General features: G+C 43.5%; 1 protein-coding gene across 9 annotated transcripts in view; it reads left to right on the top strand.

Moving 5' to 3' along the window:
• Positions 1-17,625, top strand: part of AGAP1 (ArfGAP with GTPase domain, ankyrin repeat and PH domain 1) — a 382,555-nt gene that overhangs the window by 235,959 nt on the left and 128,971 nt on the right. For all 9 annotated transcript variants that reach the window (XM_040603876.1, XM_040603875.1, XM_040603872.1 and 6 more), the window contains one exon: positions 6,387-6,491. In XM_040603876.1, coding sequence (XP_040459810.1) covers positions 6,387-6,491 — 105 coding nt within the window. The remainder of the gene's footprint in view (positions 1-6,386; positions 6,492-17,625) is intronic.

Raw genomic sequence — 17,625 nt, 5'->3', positions numbered from 1 at the left:
ACATTAAAAATAAAAATGCAGCAACAGTGAGCACTAAGTTTGTTCTTCCCATTTACCATGTCTTTAGTGCTGAGGTTCCTTGCAGGGATTTGGTAGCCTTTCTTCCTTGGAGGTGGCAACCTTCATTGCTGGGTGCTACAACGAACTGGAAGACTTGTTTAACCAGCACTGGGTTGTTGGGGGTTTTTGTAAATCTGATGTTTTTTTACTAGCTTGTGTGCAGAGAGCTTGGAAAATAATGGGTTGCAGGTTGATCGTCCTTCAAGTTTCAGCAAAGCTGTTATCTTTTGCTCCAAGTCAGATCTTGGATCCTCTCTTTGTCTCCAGATGGAAACAGTGGCTGGTCAGCCTCAGCATTAGGTGGCTGTGCGTGGTGGGATTACCTGCGGCGCTGAGTTATTGGGTTTAGGGAGCGTTAGAAGAGAATTGGGTTCAGTGTTCCAATTGCATTGTCTCATAAAGCTGGCATATAACATAAATCTGCGTAGTTTCTTCAATGGAGAAGCGTCTTTGAATCTGTAGCAAAACTCTGTTGCTGCTGTAGTGCCACTTTTTAAGGAAGGGGGGGGGGGGGGTGTCTCGTGTGTGGCTGCAGTAAGAATATATGGGGTCCTTCAGGGGTTTTTTGCAAAGTTATTGTTGGATACTGAAGTCTGAGGACATTTGAGGTGTCCCGGTTTCAGATCTCTGTAGAGGCACTCCACTTTCTTGTAGCCTTTGCTTGGTGGTTCAGGTCGTCCCCAGTTGTGCCCTGTAAGAGCTGTTTACTACAGGTTTCCAACTGTAAAACTTAAACAGCTTCTTAGCTGATTGACCAAAAGACCAAGCAGCATTCCCTTAAATTCCTGGGAAAAAAGGCTTTAGTTTGGGAAATGAAGAAAACAGGTTTGTATGGAAGGATTCCAAATACTTTGGGCATCTTCAGCATTTTATTCCTGGGAGGATTAGTTGCATTCTCCGGTGTCTGCTTAAATTAATTGTTGAAGAGAGCGCGGTGACTACCATAAGCTTCCTGTAGCAAGCAAGCATTGTTTGTAGGGAAATAGTTTGAGCTGGTGCCTGCCCTATCTGGAAGAATGGACTTTAAGACTAGAAACCTGTTACAGTTAAATATTCCAGAAGCAAAAAATATCAGTTAAGAATTAATCTCTTGCTTGTTATTAGGACAAGCTAGACTAGTCCCAGTGCTGCTGGCCAGACTGCCCTACATAGAGTTGGCTAGTCATGCAAACCTGCGGGATTTACCGGTGTTTGTTCACCGTGCTAATAGGTTTCAAGGAAGCGGATGTTTTATTGACCAAAATTTGTATGTAACAGTTAGTTTGTGATCTTGAATAGGAATGGTTGCTTTTGCAGTTATTTGAAGGTGGATGTTTCCGGCAAGCACAAGTTTTTTCTTTTGTGAACAGGACGCAAATGAGAGTTGCAGAAAAATCATCGCACTGCTATCTGCTAATCATAGTTGTGAGAACTAAAGAAAATTAAGAATTTATGCTGTTAATGATTAAGTGCAAGATTACATATTTCATTCTGTCAAAACAGTGCCAGGGTAACAGTATTGAGGGTGGGGGGTGAATACGGGGGAAGCTTGTGTGATGCCAGTACGTCAGCTGTGGCAGTGCTGTGAACTTCTGAAAGAAAATAGAAAGAAAAGTACCATTTTTCCTTTTCCAGAAGGTCCAGCCTTGGCTATGCTGACTTTGAGGGCTCTAACATTTTTACTTGGCATGCCAAGAAATGTCAAATGTACCAAATAATTAAACCAAAGGAAGAAAAAAAACCCAAACAAAACCTAAGAAAAAACCTCAAGTGCTACAGTTAGAGCAAAAGCAGTAAGAAGTGTGGTCAGTTAATCTGCAATCACTGGTATTGCCCTGGTATTTCACAATCACTGGTATTGTGAAAAGCTTTGTATCTGATAGCCCCTGGAAAATCCAAAAACACATGGGACAGTGAGAAAATTAAAATGGAGCACAACAGGGCATGCAAAGTATGTTGCTCCACACGCTGTGTTAAATCTGTGGGCCAGGCAGTGGCTGTAGACATCTCTTGATGATCAGTGTGTGCGTTTTGGTGACACTTATTTGTGGGAAGTTTGTAAGTCTGCTCTACCATCTGTCTGGCCTGTCTGAAGAATGAGGGCGGCTCACCTACCAGCATCTTCGATGCAGTATTCAAGTACTTCAGGAGGTCACTTTTTAAAATGCTGATCATTTGCTGCTTAAAACCTGAAATATTTCCTTTAAAAAAGCCTCGTAATTGTTTCACCATTTGTCTTCATTTGTTGTTTAAGCAAGCAAGGTTTGTAACTCATGGGAAGGTATCTGGAGCAGCAAGATTTAGCCGCTTACTGCGTATTCAGATGAACTGTGTATGTTGTGCATAGTGGTCCCTTGACGAGTGTTGGGTGGTTTTCTTTTTTTTTCACCTGAAGTCCAATCAATCCTACACTGGCGGCTTTTCATTAGCTGCTCCTGCTCTCATGGTAATGATCGGGATGCAGAGCCTGATGGCAGTCTAACTTCTCCTGGTGCCCTGAAGCTCAACAGCGTAAGCTGATTGACTCAGTTAGGGCCCCAGTCTCTAACAGCAAATGCAATCAATAAATCTTTGTTGGTAAATAATTGCTATTGAACAGAGTTTTAATATAAATTTATGAGTGGTGTTTTATCACAGCTTGAGGCTACAGCAAGCCACTGAGTGATGGATTTCAGATAACACTTACATTCATTACATTAACTTTGTAAGTTATTTAAAGCTTGTACACTTAACATTGCTTTTGGCTTGCAATGACCTCCTGGGACTAGACGTAGCATACACATTACTAATAAAGAGCTTGCAGTACGTACAGACGGTTCCTCTGTTTGCTTTGTACGGTGACGCAGTTCCTGGAGCAAAACCCAAGAAATGAAGTTCGTGCACTCCGGTTGAAGTCTTTTTCCTGTGGCTCATTAAAAGTACAAGCCAGCAGAGTCTGGTAGGAGAAGCGTTCCTGTGCTAGATGCAGAATTGCCATTTTCGAAGGAAAGCGGTAAAAAATTTAATTTGAAGTGTGAAATTCTTCTCAGTTTGTGAGGAAATCGGAGGTGTTACATTCTTAGTGTTGAATCTGGAGGCTTTGGATCAGCTACACCAGACTGCAGGGCTAAAGTTGTAGATGGAAGACTGTAACAAATTGAAGATTTCATATAAATTAGGAAAGTTAATGTTTATCTGATCAATAGTAATTTGAGGCAGAGGTTATTGTGACAAAAAAAAAAAAACCAACAAACAAACAACCAAAACAAAAAAAAAAAAAAAAGAGAGAGAGAAATCACAGTGTTTTGAAGTAGGAGATGGTTTACTTAGAGACTTAGATTTACTTGGAGACTAAATGTGATTTTTCCGATGTGCTGTGTATACGCAGGGCCCTGTTTGGCTGTGACTGGAGACGTGCCCAAGCTACCTCCAAATTGCCTCGGAGGTACCAAAGGTCAGCGGCAGCCCGTGTATCTCAGTTCCTCAGCAGAGTATCTGATGTGACTTAAATGTAGACGTAACGTGACTGCAGTGAAGGGCTTTTTCTTGTTTCTTTAAGTAATGTTTCTTGTCAGATCAGGGCCATTTTATTTTTAAAAAAAGAAAAAGTTTAGTTAATGTTTAGTTAAGGGCATTTATTACTGGTTTGAACTCCGATATTAAGAGCATTTCTCCAGACCATTCTATAAAATTACCACAGACAAAGTGGTGGTGTCTGGCCTTGAGGAAAAAAAAGTGTGGTTTATATGGGCTTGTCTGCTTCGTAATGCTTTAAGTTAGCTCCTTGTATTCAGAGCAGTTTCCTCTGCAGGTGCTAGAAGATATTTTTAATCCTCACATAATTAGAAAAAATGTATTTTTTTTGCCAAGGTAGTGCCTAGAGAAAATTGACTGGGAAGTCTAGTTTGTTAATAAGGCACTAATAGGTGCATCATCCATGTTTATGTTGAGGTATTGTGGGGTTGTTTTTACATGAAAGCACAGAATTCCACTTTAAAAGCAAGGTGAAACCTCATTTTGCATAACTTTCTTCACTTAGATCCAAAACTAGAATTTCATAATTCACACCTAGATAGTAGCAATACTTATATATATTAAAATTCACAAAAGTGGTAGACTTTTACAGCTTACTGAGTTTATAATTGGCATTAATTGAGTAATGACATGTTTTCTGTATAGCAAAGGGATAGTTAAAAAGGTGTGAAATACATGGATTTTACTTTCTTTAAAACCTCAAAAAAAAAAAAAAAAGGCAAGGGGTTTGGGGGAGGGGGAATCACCATTGTGATCCTTACAGCTTTTTCCCCATTAAAAGGTCTGGAGAACAAACCCGTGCAGGGAAACGGTAATTTTTGATCCCCACAGCACAGCAATAACTAGAATTGGGTCCCCCTAAGCAGGAGCAAACGTGCTGCAGGTGAGGTATGAAAGATTGGAAAGGTGAAGCGACAGATCACCTACTATAGACAAACATACAAGTCAAAGGCAGAAATAAGCTTTCATTTTTTAATAGAAGAAAACAACGTCTCTAACCACTAGAAGACGATAATTGGGATGTGTGACTCGCGCTCACAGAACCTTTTGTAAGAAAGCGTTTCAGAAACCCTGTTCGCTCTTGTAAAAGTTTGAGTTGTAGCAAGGAACGGCACACACACACAAAAAAAAGAAACCTGACCCCCAGACAGTCAGAAAGTTCGGAGTTTGTACCACTGTGTAATTCAGTCACCCAACACAAGCTTTTCTTTAAGGTCCCATCCGTAGATTGCTTTGAGTTGTGAAGGGGTTTTCTCTGAAGTTTTATTCAAAGTGTGCAGCCAGGAACAGGCAGTTGTGAACTTGGGATCACCTTGGGGCCTGCAGAAGGAGAGAGCCATTAGCTCATACGGGTTGTGGCGAGGGACGTCAGCTGGAAGCTGTGACATCTGGAATTTGCCTGGCTCTGGAGGACTTGTTCTGCAAACTGCCCCTTGTCCCCTCGTGGCTTTGGGGTTGGGGCTGCAGAGAGATCGCTTTGTAAAGGTGCGTGAACGGGAATTAATGGGAAAACAGGTAGCATAACTTCCTCTCACAGTTGCAACCCACTTCAACAAATACAGCTCGTGTGGGAGCTGGAAGCACCGTGCTTGATAGTACGTCTTTCTGTGCTCTGTTTTCCCACGTTTGTCACTTTCATGGAAAATGAGAATGGAAAAACTCATGGGGATTAGAAAACTGAAGTTTTGCTTCCTGGTTATGATTTAATGAAATGAATGTAAGCGTCCACTTCTGTTGGAACTTGACCTGTGGAACTAGTGAGTCCCTGTGGTAGGTGCTACGCGTAGTGCCTCCACCGGGACATTTCAGGAAGACTTTCAATAGCCAAAGTACTGTACGAATTTATGAGGAACTGCCTTCTGACTTCGTTTTGGAAATAAAAATTTCCTAGGGAAGTGTATTTCTAAAGCATGGCTTGATTTACCACTTCAACGTGCTACAGCATGTTCTATTTTGCTTTTCTAAGTGACTTTCTATTTTTAAGCTTAGAACAGGTTAATCCGCAGTAGTAGTCCTTGTCCATTTGAACACAATGATGACTTTTTATCTCAACTGTTGCTTGTTAGCATTCATCGCTGATGTTTAGGTTGAATACAATTTGTGGAAAGGTGACTCACCTTGCCCACCTCCTTTGCTCTCTGATCACACCTCTTTCATTAAATTATCCAGAATTTATGGGAAAAACTTTGTATTTGCCCTGTTTCCATTTTGTTGCTCTTGCCTCAAATTGGGGTCTGTTTTGCTGGAATGAATAGCTAGGAGGATTTCCACTGCGATGTCACCTTATTGTGAAGGGAATGAGAACGCCAGTGTGTGCTTTTCCCGGCTCGTGAAGAGGCTGAGCCTGGGCAAAAGGGAGTCCCCAGGAGCACACTGAAGGGAGCACAAGTCACACAGTAGAATCCTCGCTCAACCTGGGGTTCACTATCTCTTTTAAGAGGGAAGGAAACGCACGGGGCGTGATGTCTTTGTCAGCTGGGAGTGCATATGGGTAACCTTATTCTGTGTCACATTAAAACGTGCTTTCCTGAGGCATGGAGTTCAGTGCAAAAGGGTTTTCTCTACCTGTTGGACAAAGCCGGTCCTGATAGTCTTTTCTGTTTACATGACTTGCTTTATGAAAGCCATGCTCAGAGCTTTTCCTCCGAAGTTGCAAACGCTGAAGCTGCCTATGGAGAAAATGCATATCATGGGAGAAGCAGGGGAAAATGAGTAACTGGCAGGAGAAAGCATAACTAAAAACATTGGCAATTATATTTATCTTTTTCTGTGTCTTAAATAATGATGCACTAGCAAAAGAGAGTTTAATCTTTTCTCCTTTTTTCCTCTAATAGGGTATGCTGCTAAAGCGAAGTGGCAAGTCGTTGAATAAAGAGTGGAAGAAGAAATATGTGACATTGTGCGACAACGGTGTGCTGACCTACCATCCTAGTTTGCATGTAAGTACACTGTGCTCTCTGAATGTTCAGCAGCGTTAGGCCCCCAAAAGCACTGTTAGCAAGTTCATCCAGACGTGCTTTTGTTGAGCCCTGTTTGGTGGAGGAACTTCCTTTTCTCTTTTCATTCCCCTTCCTCCCAAAAAGGCATAATCTGAAATAAAATTCACTGGTGCACATCTGAGTACAGTCAGATTCCTTTGAATCCCCTGGAACTGAGGTTCCCTTGCATCTCAAGAGGCAGCTGAAATGGTTTAAGCCTTTGTTTTGTGCTGATGGTTTTATGGATTTGTTGTCAATCCGGGGTTTAAAATACAGAAGCATTTTATAAGAAAAAGTGTCTTAGATGTAGTAAAGAGCGAGGAAAGTTTCTGGTATTTGTTGTGCAGTGGTTATGGTTCGTTCACAAGTAGTTCTGAGTAGCCTTTTGAAAGCGGCACAGCTATTAAAATACGTGCCATAAAACTGCTTCATGTTAAGGCGTCTATCGTTGCCTCTGCCCAAGGATCCCGTCTGTCCCTCTCGGTGTGTGTGGCACAATCCCTAGGTATGGGTTTGCATGTGGAAGGAGCACAGTGATGCCACTTGGAACTAGCCACCCCATCTGCCCTGGCCATGCCGGCAGGAGGAAAGGTGAGATTTGTCAGAGCTCATGCCATGCCAGAGCAGTTCAGAAGACAGAGCTGATGTGGAGACTCCAGATCTTGAAACTCCCAAGGGATTCCTGGCTCTTTTGCTTGCTTTGTAGTACAGGCAACAGTAAAATACAAAAATCATGGTGTGACCCTCACCAGGACCTTCAGAATCATATCTGGTCTTATATTTTTATCACTGTACCACATGCAAAAATTGGAGGGTGGCCAATTTTAAGATTTTTAGGGCCAGTTGTTTCTAGTCCTGTTGGTTTCATTTTGAGCTCCTGGGCAATTTTTCATTAAGGAGTGAAAACCAAGGTTTCAATCAGATGCGTTTCTGTCGATGTGCTTTGGGGCTTATAGACCTGCACATGGAACTGGCAGGAAGCTTCTGCTTTACATGGGCGATGTCTGAGGAGCACGGCCACACTGCTGCTCTGCTTGCAGCAGCTTGCTGTTCCCTGGCTGCTGAATATTAGCACTTTCTCTGCTTTGATGCAAGATTTCATAGTATCAGATCCTGCTATAATAATGCTTTGCTATAGTTTCTGATGTTATGTCTGTGATTCTTAAAAACTTTTAAATAAGTTAGATGACAACCAGCTTCAAGGCATTGCTGCTTTCCATCAACAGTCTTCTCCCTCAGACGTTGTGTTCTGGAGCAAGGTTTTCACTGTTCCTTTTTGTGTAACTGTACAAGTCCCTCTTTGGCCACTCTTAGTGCATTTAAATTTGGGGAATTCTGCCATCAAGTAGTCCCACAACACGTGAATTGTTTATTGGTGTTGGTCACAGAAGGGAGGCACGGATGCTGTGCGTGCCTTTGAGGCAGCCCCCATGGAGCTCCCACAGGAGCTTCCCTTAGATTGTGTTGGCCAACTCTGGGTCACCAAGCAAGGAGGAGGCAAGCTGCCATTGTCTGTGCCCAGGTCCCTTCCTCGCTTTGTGGAAGTGCGCTATTGTTCCTGGTGCTTGCTGTGCACGTGTTAGTTTTTCATTGCCTCTTGCAGACAATAGAGTACTTCTTCTCTGTGGGCTTCCCTGGAGCTGCTTAGCCTCCCTAGAGTGAGAATCCATTGAGATTAGAGGTAATTACTTTGAGATTAGAGGTAAATCCATTGGAGATTAGAGAGAATCCATTTAAAGAAGAAGTAATTACTAGCCTGTAATTGTTTCCCTCTATCCCCCACCGTGCCCCCCCACACACCCCAAGAAAAAGGTACATGGCTTCTCCGGGTTTCCATGTGCCCAGACCTCCTTGTGTGGATGGGAGAGGTTTGTAACGTACTGCTGCTCCCTTGGCTGTACGTGGGTAGGGAGCGGTGAGGGACCGTGCTCAGCCCCGAGCTGACAAGAAGCCGCCAGGAAAATGTACTTGTTCGGGTGCTTCTTGAGACACCCGTACTGAACCCACTCGCCAGGAGTACCAAGGGTTCTGCTTATTTGTGTTAATGTCTTTCTGTGACATGATTTGTATTCTAAATGATGCTGGCTTAATGCCTTGTTTCTATTGTCTTTAGCCTTCCAAGAGTTGCCGCACCACTTCTGCTGTATGTTTCCGTCCTGTCAATGGACTATCTATTGTCAATTAACTATTGTTAATATACCCTGCAGAGCGTTCATCATCCCTCAGGCACTAGTGAGTAGCATTTTCTCTGCCCTGTGCAGACCACAGCGGGAGGAAGAGGTGCTACCAGACACCTAAAGCCAATTGGACTCCCAGTACTGTTTGTCCAAAGCTTTGCAGGCAGGAAAGTAAGAATTTTCTTCTTGGGTACTGCTAGAGGAATGGATTTTCCAGGAAACAGGACTCCCATCATCTGGTTGGGTTTTGCTAGTTGTTTTTTACCTGGATCTGCTTGTTGCACTGGAAGGCAAAGAAACTGATCAGTGTTTAGGTGCTTGCATTGATGTTTGGGATAATTTGTTACATTGTTTCAAAAAATAAGGGCCAACCTTCCCATTAAATAGCACTGAAGAAAAGCACCTGTTAACCATCTAAAGTCAGTTTCACTTTTGAAAAAACAGACGGTAATCTGTCCTGTTAGTTAGAATTGGGTGATCTGAGGTGTGCAGGTCACTTTGGTGGTACCAGATTTTGCAGTTGTAACTCTGTGAAGCGGAAGGTGGGCTGGCCTCTAGTGGTGGCAGAAAAAGTAAATTTAAGAGATAATTCAGGCTTTCCAGGCTGTGGTTTGAGTCAGAACGCAACACCTGCGTTGGAAGAACCTATTATAATTTTTAATGGCTGACAGTGAGCGCTGTATTAAATATTGTTTGAGTTGTGGCCAGAAGTGGATGAGTTGTCTCGGTCAGATGCGTTCGGTGGCGGCTGGGGCACGAGGGCAGTGTTTTTAATATAGAGAATGTGTCCGTCTTGCAGAAATTCAGTACTGCCATCCTCCTTGAAAGGACTGGCTACAAAATGAAAGGGTTTTGGGTGGGGAGTGAAAAATCAAATTAGTACCTTTCTTACAGAGGAGGTGTCCCTGGAAGGGTCAGGCCTGTTGGGCAGGGCAGCGTGTTGAAATGACTGCTGTATTGTGCCAGCTAAATGAGTAACTACTAATGCCACCAGGTTGACGTTTGACACAATAGCTAAATTCGTATTCTTTCTTTTCAAGAAAGTAGGGGGAGAGGAAAACGGGGAAAGAAAAATATATGTACATAAGCACCCTACTGTTTCCTGACTTGGTCATGTCAGGTTTTTTTCAAGAGCCTCAAACCTTCCTGTCCCTTGGGATGCTGAGGAGCTATGCCGATAGAAAATGGTGGGGATAATGAGAGAGAACTTTGACCTGCAGGCTTCAAAGTTCACCATAGCTACCTATTCATCTTACACGTCTGGAGTATAGCCGTTGAGTGGATGACTAAAATTCTGGCCGACAAATTCAGTGTCAGCCCTCCCCAAAGGGACCCAGGGGAATTTGTCTAGGCATCTCTTGGCTTTTAATGGTAGAATGCCATGCGCGAGGGCTCCCGAAATGTATTCACCGGAATACCTGCTGGGCAGCGTTACATGCCGCTGCTTCATCTAAGCCTTATCCCGATGAATAGCTGATGATGTTTCACCACTGTCTGTCTCCCAGAGGGTTGCCATCATGCCACAGGTCAGTAGATGACAAAGCTTTAGCTGTGGATGTCCATTTTCTGCTCTGGTATCCCCATCATCATCATCACTGCCCCTCATTTATGAAAAGAAGGAGAAGAAAAAGAAAAGAAAAAAAAAGCTGAAAACAGCTTTTTTTAGGGAAAGGTGCTTCTTTCCCTCTTACATATAATCTGTTCTCGATTTGATTTCACATAAAAGCACAGTGCTGTGGCTGTTTAGGGGAAAGAACAGCATCTTAAAGGCAGGAGAAGGAAGATCTGATGCCCATCTAGAACACACATGGTCTATAAATCCCAGGTACCTACACAGCAAGGTTGATTTTTACTTGCTGAGGTCTGTATTGCAGTAATGCTGCTCTTTAACCTGGCTCCCATCCTTGCTGGTCTGGTTTGATGACCTGCATTGAGGTGTGGAGGGCTGTAGCGGTGACTGAGGGGAGAAAGCCTATCTTTATCTCCTTGAAAAGTGTGTGGGTTCACCTGCTTCGCTCACTTCACCTTGACAGTAGCCACAGTTTCAACACTCTTCCTTGAAAACAGTGCTGAGCGGATGGCCAGCGTGCGTGAGCTGGCTCGCAGGGAGCATTGGCAGTGTTGTTCTAGCCTCAAAAAAAGTCTTAAAAAAAAAAAGCAAGATTTCAGCCTGGTAAGGAGTCCTATCCGACACTAGGCTAAACTTCGCGCAAGAGCTTCAACAATATATTACACGGACACGTCTTGGAAGATGATACAAAACAGACCCAATTTGTGGGCCTGTAAAATCCTTTGTGACTTGGGATGGGGACCCAGACTTTCACTTGAGCTTTCTTTGCTTGGCTGCTTCATCCAGGAAAAGGAGACTTGGTGAGAAATAGGAGGCATTGAAAACACTCCCTGTTGGTATCTGGAGCTGTGGTAGATCCATGCGCTTTTCTCAGGCTCCTTAATACACAGCATTTTTCTTAAAGCTGCAGTTGGCATTTTTGATCCTTACCAGTTCATATGATTTGCCAGAGTGATTTGAACATAGAAAATGTGCTTGCAAATGAAGTGGTCCGTCTCTCCTCTTTTTTCAGAGAACACCGTGCTGGCCGGGCTGCGCGGCATGCTTGCCTGCCCCGTGGGCAGCTCCGGCGGCACAGCCAGGTGTTGCTCTAGCCCAGGCAGCAGCGCTTGCCTTCGCAGTTACGGATAACCACCCACAGCCATCGGTTCGGTTCAGCCTGATTTTCAGGGTTGCATTACCTCAGGCTGTTTAATAGCTCAAAGTGTGTTGTTTGTGTTGCTTCAATAGAAATATTCATGCTCTTGTGTATTTCCAAAATACCATCGCGTATGCCCATGGTTTTTTTCCCCTGTTTTTGCTTCACAGGGAATGTGAAGCTGGAGATGGGCTGGCTCTGAAAACCTTTCTAGCCGGCCTCCCCATGAACAACTAATCCTCAAGTCAGGCTTTGATAAATACATATTTAAACTGACAGAAGGATGCGTGTATGTTGTTTTTCACCTAAGATGTAGCTGTACCTCCTGAAGGAGCAGTGATCAAAGCAAATGCTGCAGAGCAGAAATAAGGCTGTAGTTTGAATGGTGATGAAGATAGATCTGTTTGAAGTGTGTGCAAGTTTTTATTATAGTCATTCCATCCATTAATACACCGAAAACATTGGTTAAGATAGAAAAAATGAATGATAGGAGTAGTGACAAAATATGTGTATAGTAATTGCTTGTTACAGGTGATGAGTTGATGCCTTATTTTTTCCACTCACCAGAGCTCACACTCCTTCTGGAAGCCTTTTCATCAAAGCCGTGTTCAGAGTGGCATTCTCCTTCCAAACAGTATTGACTTACATTTCCCGGAGCTTTCCTTTCTGAGTTCCAGCATGTTTCACTGTGAATTTACATTGCTCATTGCTTCTAGTGATAACTAGAGGATAACTGACCTTTATGGAAAGAATGAGTGTTAATCATGCTGCTGTAACTTTTTTGGGTAAAGATACCAAAATTAAAATAGATAACCTACAATATTTTAAAAGCAAGAGAGGCTTTTATGAAGTGGTATGGCTGTACAGGTCACTCATTCACTTTATAGCTTCCTGGAAAATTTCATAATTGTCTTAATGATGCAGTGGAGTAGAGATGGGTTTGGGAGAAAAACTTAAAAACGGATAATGAAAATAGAAGCTGAAATGTGTTTGCTGTCCTTAAGTGTGACCTATTGTTTGGGATAGCCATCAAGGGAAATGATTTCCCCCCCACCCCCCGGGCTTTGTGGCTTCTCATACTAGAAATAGTCTTGCTTGAAAGTGCCATTGCACCCGCTCTGCTGAGTGAAAAGTCAGATTGCCGTTACTGATGGTCAGCAAAGCCACCCTGTGAAATACTCCAGATATGTAAGCCCAGCTGGTGGGGAAGGAGAGGGAGGCTGATTATTCACAGTAACTTCTTACAATCACTTCCATGACCTGTTACAGATACTCACAGGTCACCAAATGCACAAAGAAGGTGAACGTGAAGCATTTTTTGTTTCAAGTCCATTCATTTCAGAGGGCACGACAAGATTTATCACATCGTTAGCATAGGATATTGTAGCAAACACAATACTGCTATTGCAGAGCTGTGCAAACTTGCAGTATGTAGTAGAGACCAGCAAATGCACGTTTCGGTGTCATATATCTACTCGCTCTTCAAAAAGGCAGGGAAAATTTTTGGTGTCGGATTGAGTTGCAATTTAAATAGTGAAAGCCAAGCTATTAATTAATCACAGGGTTTTATAAAATTAGAGCTTCCTGTCCAGCAGTGCTAACTGCTGTGGATATAAATGCTTCATAAATTACTCAGGATGGTAAAAAGCTGATATATCTTTTACAGCAGTTCTTGTTACAAAGTCTGAATGAGAAGTGAAGTGCAGACAGAAGAATTTTCTTAAGATTTTATGAAAATGAGTGATCTATTTAAAAAAAAAACAAACCCAAACCCCCAACATTTTATGAAACTGTTTTTGTGTTGAAAGTGTCGCCCTAACTTCCTCCCCTGCAACACTGATCGAACTGATTAACACCATAGTATAGCTATAGTCAATTCTTTTTATTACTGAAATTTAATGTTCTTGATTCCCAATGTGAATAAAGCAGATTTGAGATGACCTTCTTTTTGTCAGGAGAGAATGCTTTAGGGTGATCAGTGTTATCCAGAATGTGTTTTCATTGCTGCGTCCTCTTCAGAAAATAACATTTTGTGGCTTTTCTTAAGATTAACTATACATGATGAAGCCGAATGATATTATGCCTGTATTTATATGCGAGAGGGGAGGATGGCTAATTTAACAAGAACATTTGATGAATATATTCCACTGTGGCTCATAACCTGATGGTAGGTCTGCTGCTGAAGTCCTTCCTGGGAAGGGAGGAGAGAGGAGTTGGAGACTTTTGTTTCTTCTTAGGTGTGCCTGTGGCCCCGAATGGAAACCAATCAAGGAGCGATTTATGTTCATTAAGTGCTTGTCAAAACTGAAAAATTTTCTAATCAACAGCAATCTAGCTGAGGCCCCTCAATGGCTGGGAGTGTCGCCTCCACAGTATCGGCTATTTGCCTGTTACAACTCTAGGCTAGAAATCCGCTGATGATTACATTAGGCTAAGCTGCGAAGTAAATGAACCATGTCTTATTTAGGTGCAACTAGCTTCAGTGTAGTCCTGCCCCGCAGGGCACTTTATAGCGTTTTATGGCTTTAAAATTAGTGTAGCTTCCCATTTGCTGCAGGGTGCTGCATGTTATGCCTTTGAACTCAATAAGCAAAGGGAAGGGGGCCTTTTGTTTTTTTCCTCTCCCCCCCACCCCCCTTTTCTTCTTTTTGCAGTTTAGCAATTTTGTTTTGCATCTTTTCCAGACGGCATTTTGCAATAAAAATGTCTGACTGCCACGCAGAGGCACAAAAGTCGAGGCTCCATCCATTTACCGGTCTGCCAGGGGTTTGGGGGCTTTGGTCTCGTTTGCAGGGAAGGGGATGGGGTTTTGTTTTTCGGAAGCAGTTGTTGCTGAGGGGGAACAATAGGTTTTGTGGGTCAAATAGGTCAGCTCGAGAAATTGGAATTGTGTTTCAAAAAATACACCACCCACAGTCTTTAAAATGTCATCCAGAGGTGCAACTGTAAACTTCCCTAATAATTTTTATGTTGCCTTAAATTGGGAAACGCTATCTCAGCCTCAGCCAGCTAACCCTTGGGAGCGTTTTGTCCGGTTGAACAGTGCGGGGAAACAGCCACGAAATGAAGGTTCCTCAGATGAATTTTCCTCAGAAACTCAGTGTAAAGCAGAGACAAGATCTGGGAAGGATCCTGGGCCTGGACCAGTTCCTAGTGCTGGAAAAGCGGGCTTCTTCTGAGAGATTGTAATAGCTCAAAATGAGAAAAAGTGTGATGCTCTTACTCGCTTACCATTGTAGACATGGAGAAGTGCTGCTCTTGGAGAGTCTGTCTTGTTCGGTACGTTGTGTGTTGGAAAAGGGTGGCGGTGGGACAGGTGCGTGGTGGAAGAAACGCGTGGGGAGGGAGGAGATATGTTTTAAAATGTTGGTGTTATGACACATGGCAATCCTGAGATGAGTGGTTTTGACGAGAGCTTTGAGTCCGATTCACCTGGTGCCCTGATGTAAAAAATGTAACTCCAGTGAAGGGGGTTCTCTGTAGCCACAGGCCAGCTGAGCCCAGCCACGGGAGGCCCAGATTGTTGTCGTCGTCAGCTTGATCCTTCTGTCGTCTTGGTGAGGTTTCTTGGCCAGGAAGACTGGGTTGCAGCATCAGCGGTTTCACTGTGGTCCCAGGACAGAAGCACAGTCCAAAGCAGTTCCCGCAGAAAGAGTCCGGTTCTTCGGCTGCTGCCAGGGCAGAACCGAACCTGCTCGTGTGGGCAGGCTGTGGCAGAAGCCTGGCGGAGTAAAGCAGTTCACCTCTCGTTCTTCATGGGCTTGTCTTCTGTTACCTTGGAAAATATTTTGCAATTGTGCAAATCAAAGAGGAAAGCACCTGCCTTAAGGACCGGGGGATTTGTACTCCTGTTTTTGCACGCAAGCAGCTATACAAAAAAAGCATGGGGGATTTAGCTGTCAAGGTACTAAGTGATAAATATTATATTCAGTAACTCAGCGTTCGTTACACATTTTCTTGCGTAATGCACTGATAATGAAATACTATGTTTTTGAAATACAACCTAGGCAGCAGAAAGGCATTTTTCTGCGTGTACGTGGCAAGGATGACCGTCTCTTATATTAGTGACATTTGAAAATCCTCAAGCTCCATCACGTTTTTGATATCCACGGTGTTACCTACCTAACATGAGCCACACCTTTCACATAAGGATCATTCTAGGGAAGAACCATGCTGCCACATGCTCAGTGGTCCTTTAGCAAAGGTATTAGAGATAACTGTGATAGGCTTGGATGCTGGGATTTTGAGTCCCAGCTTCATGGAAGCAACAGCCAGCACTTTCTTTGGCCTTTCCTTCAGTCTGATCCATATGTCCTTCCTCCCCTGAAAAAAAAAAAAGGGGGCCAAGCAGGCAGCAGCAGCGCCGAGCATGGCTGTGGAGGAAGAGATGCTTGCCTGTTGTCTTCAGTCTTCCCGGCTGGGAGAAAGTAGGCAGCTAGCTGGAAGTATCACGTAACCTGGGTGCAGCTTGTGGCCCCTGGTGGAATGTCTTCTCCAGCTCTGAAGGCAATAGAAGTCCGTGCGAGGTACAGCAGGGAGTTTAACACCCACTGGCATTTGAAAACAGAAGCCCTCTTCTCCCCAAAATAGCAGTGCTTCTTTTTGGTAGGTCTGTTTAGAAAACATCATCATACCCATTTGCATGTCTGAAAAGCTTCTGTTCAGTTAATTGGTTAAATTAATATCTGCTGTTGTAAACGGAGAGCCTGTATTAAGAGCAGAACTAAAGTAATTTTACTTTACGTTATTCTGTGTCATGGCACATCGTTTCTTTCTTACTCAAGGCGATTCATTTTGTGGTGCTGTCAAGTAATATTTTGTGTCATCTTCAGTCAATGTGGCTTTTACGATTTTCGCTGATATTTTAACAGTTTATTTAGTCCTCTAGATAATGGTCAATGGCCTTGAGTAGTCAAATTAACACCTCGGCAGCACTATATTTGCGCAAACCGCTAACGGTAACCTCGGGATGAAAAGCAATGAGAATCAATATAGCGAGCGCATTTTTAGGGATTATTGATTGATTGATGCGTTCTGGCCTTAACTTGAAGAGGCGGCATTGCCCCACAGCTGACTAAGATTAAGTTGCCAGTTACTGATAACCGCAGGCCATTACCTGCGTAGTATTTCACGAGCTCGGAGATGAGATGGAGACTTTTTCTCGTCCTTAGCTGAAGCGTCCGCGGTGTTGGCAGGGTCTGCAATGCCTACCCAACTGCAGGAAAACGGCACGCTCCTCCCCGGCGCGGCGTAGCCGCCGTTGCTGTGAGAATTGGAGACGACGTCGATTTGATTCAGCGCTGCCCGTTATTCCTGTAGGGATCTATTTGGGACAACTGAGGCACTAATGGCTTGTCTCCCCACCCCACCCCCCGCCTCCGAAGGCAGCTCCGCAGAAGGTGGGAGCCATGTTAAGCTGTGCTGCTGTCAGCAAGCTGAGAGCTGTGGGTCTCCCCGCCACAACTCTCAATTGCTAGCAGGTTTCTCTCATTGCACCTCATTTGCATCTGGGACATCAATTAGCATGTTTGTTGAGGCTAATTGAATGAAACTCAATCATAGCTCTTAATTGCTTGACTATGTGAAAAGAAATCACATTAATGCAGCTAATTAAGTGTATGGCAATAGATGCAACATAATTAGGAGCGAAATGTAAAAAACAAGTGATGGCGAAGGTGCAAGCGCAGGGGTGCGGGGGACTGGGGCGCTGGCTTCTCCTGTTATCCACATGTTTGGGGAGGGTTCCCTTTGCTGCTTGTTTTGCTTTTCGGTTTTTTTTTCATTTTTTTCTTTTTTTTTTTTTTTTACCCTGTGTTACTGAATGATGAACATGGACAAGTTGAGAAGAAAAATGCAAATGGATTTGCAATTACTACTTTTTCAAGCTGTTGAGGGGCAGAAGATGGCACTTCTGGGGTGGCCCACTGTTGAGTGGGCTCTAGGGACTTGTTAAGTGCTGTTTAAAAGTACTTGGCTTTGAATTACCCTCAGGCCTTGTTAAAGGGTTTTTTCCCCTTTTTTCTCGGATCAGCATTTTCTACAACTAACATCTAGGGGAGTTATATCTGTAACATTTGCATATCAAAATCGGGCTTGCTGTCTTCTCTTTAACACAGCATATTCCAGATGACAGCAAGACCCTCATCTGTTCTAATCTGATCAAACCCTCCATTGCGCTTCTGAAGCTGCGACATTATTTTGTAGTTTTAA

Source organism: Falco naumanni, chromosome 8 (assembly GCF_017639655.2).
Source record: "Falco naumanni isolate bFalNau1 chromosome 8, bFalNau1.pat, whole genome shotgun sequence".
Classification (NCBI taxonomy): Eukaryota; Metazoa; Chordata; class Aves; order Falconiformes; family Falconidae; genus Falco; species Falco naumanni.
The sequence above is the reverse complement of the archived record's forward strand: the minus strand, read 5'-3'. Positions and strand labels throughout refer to the sequence as shown.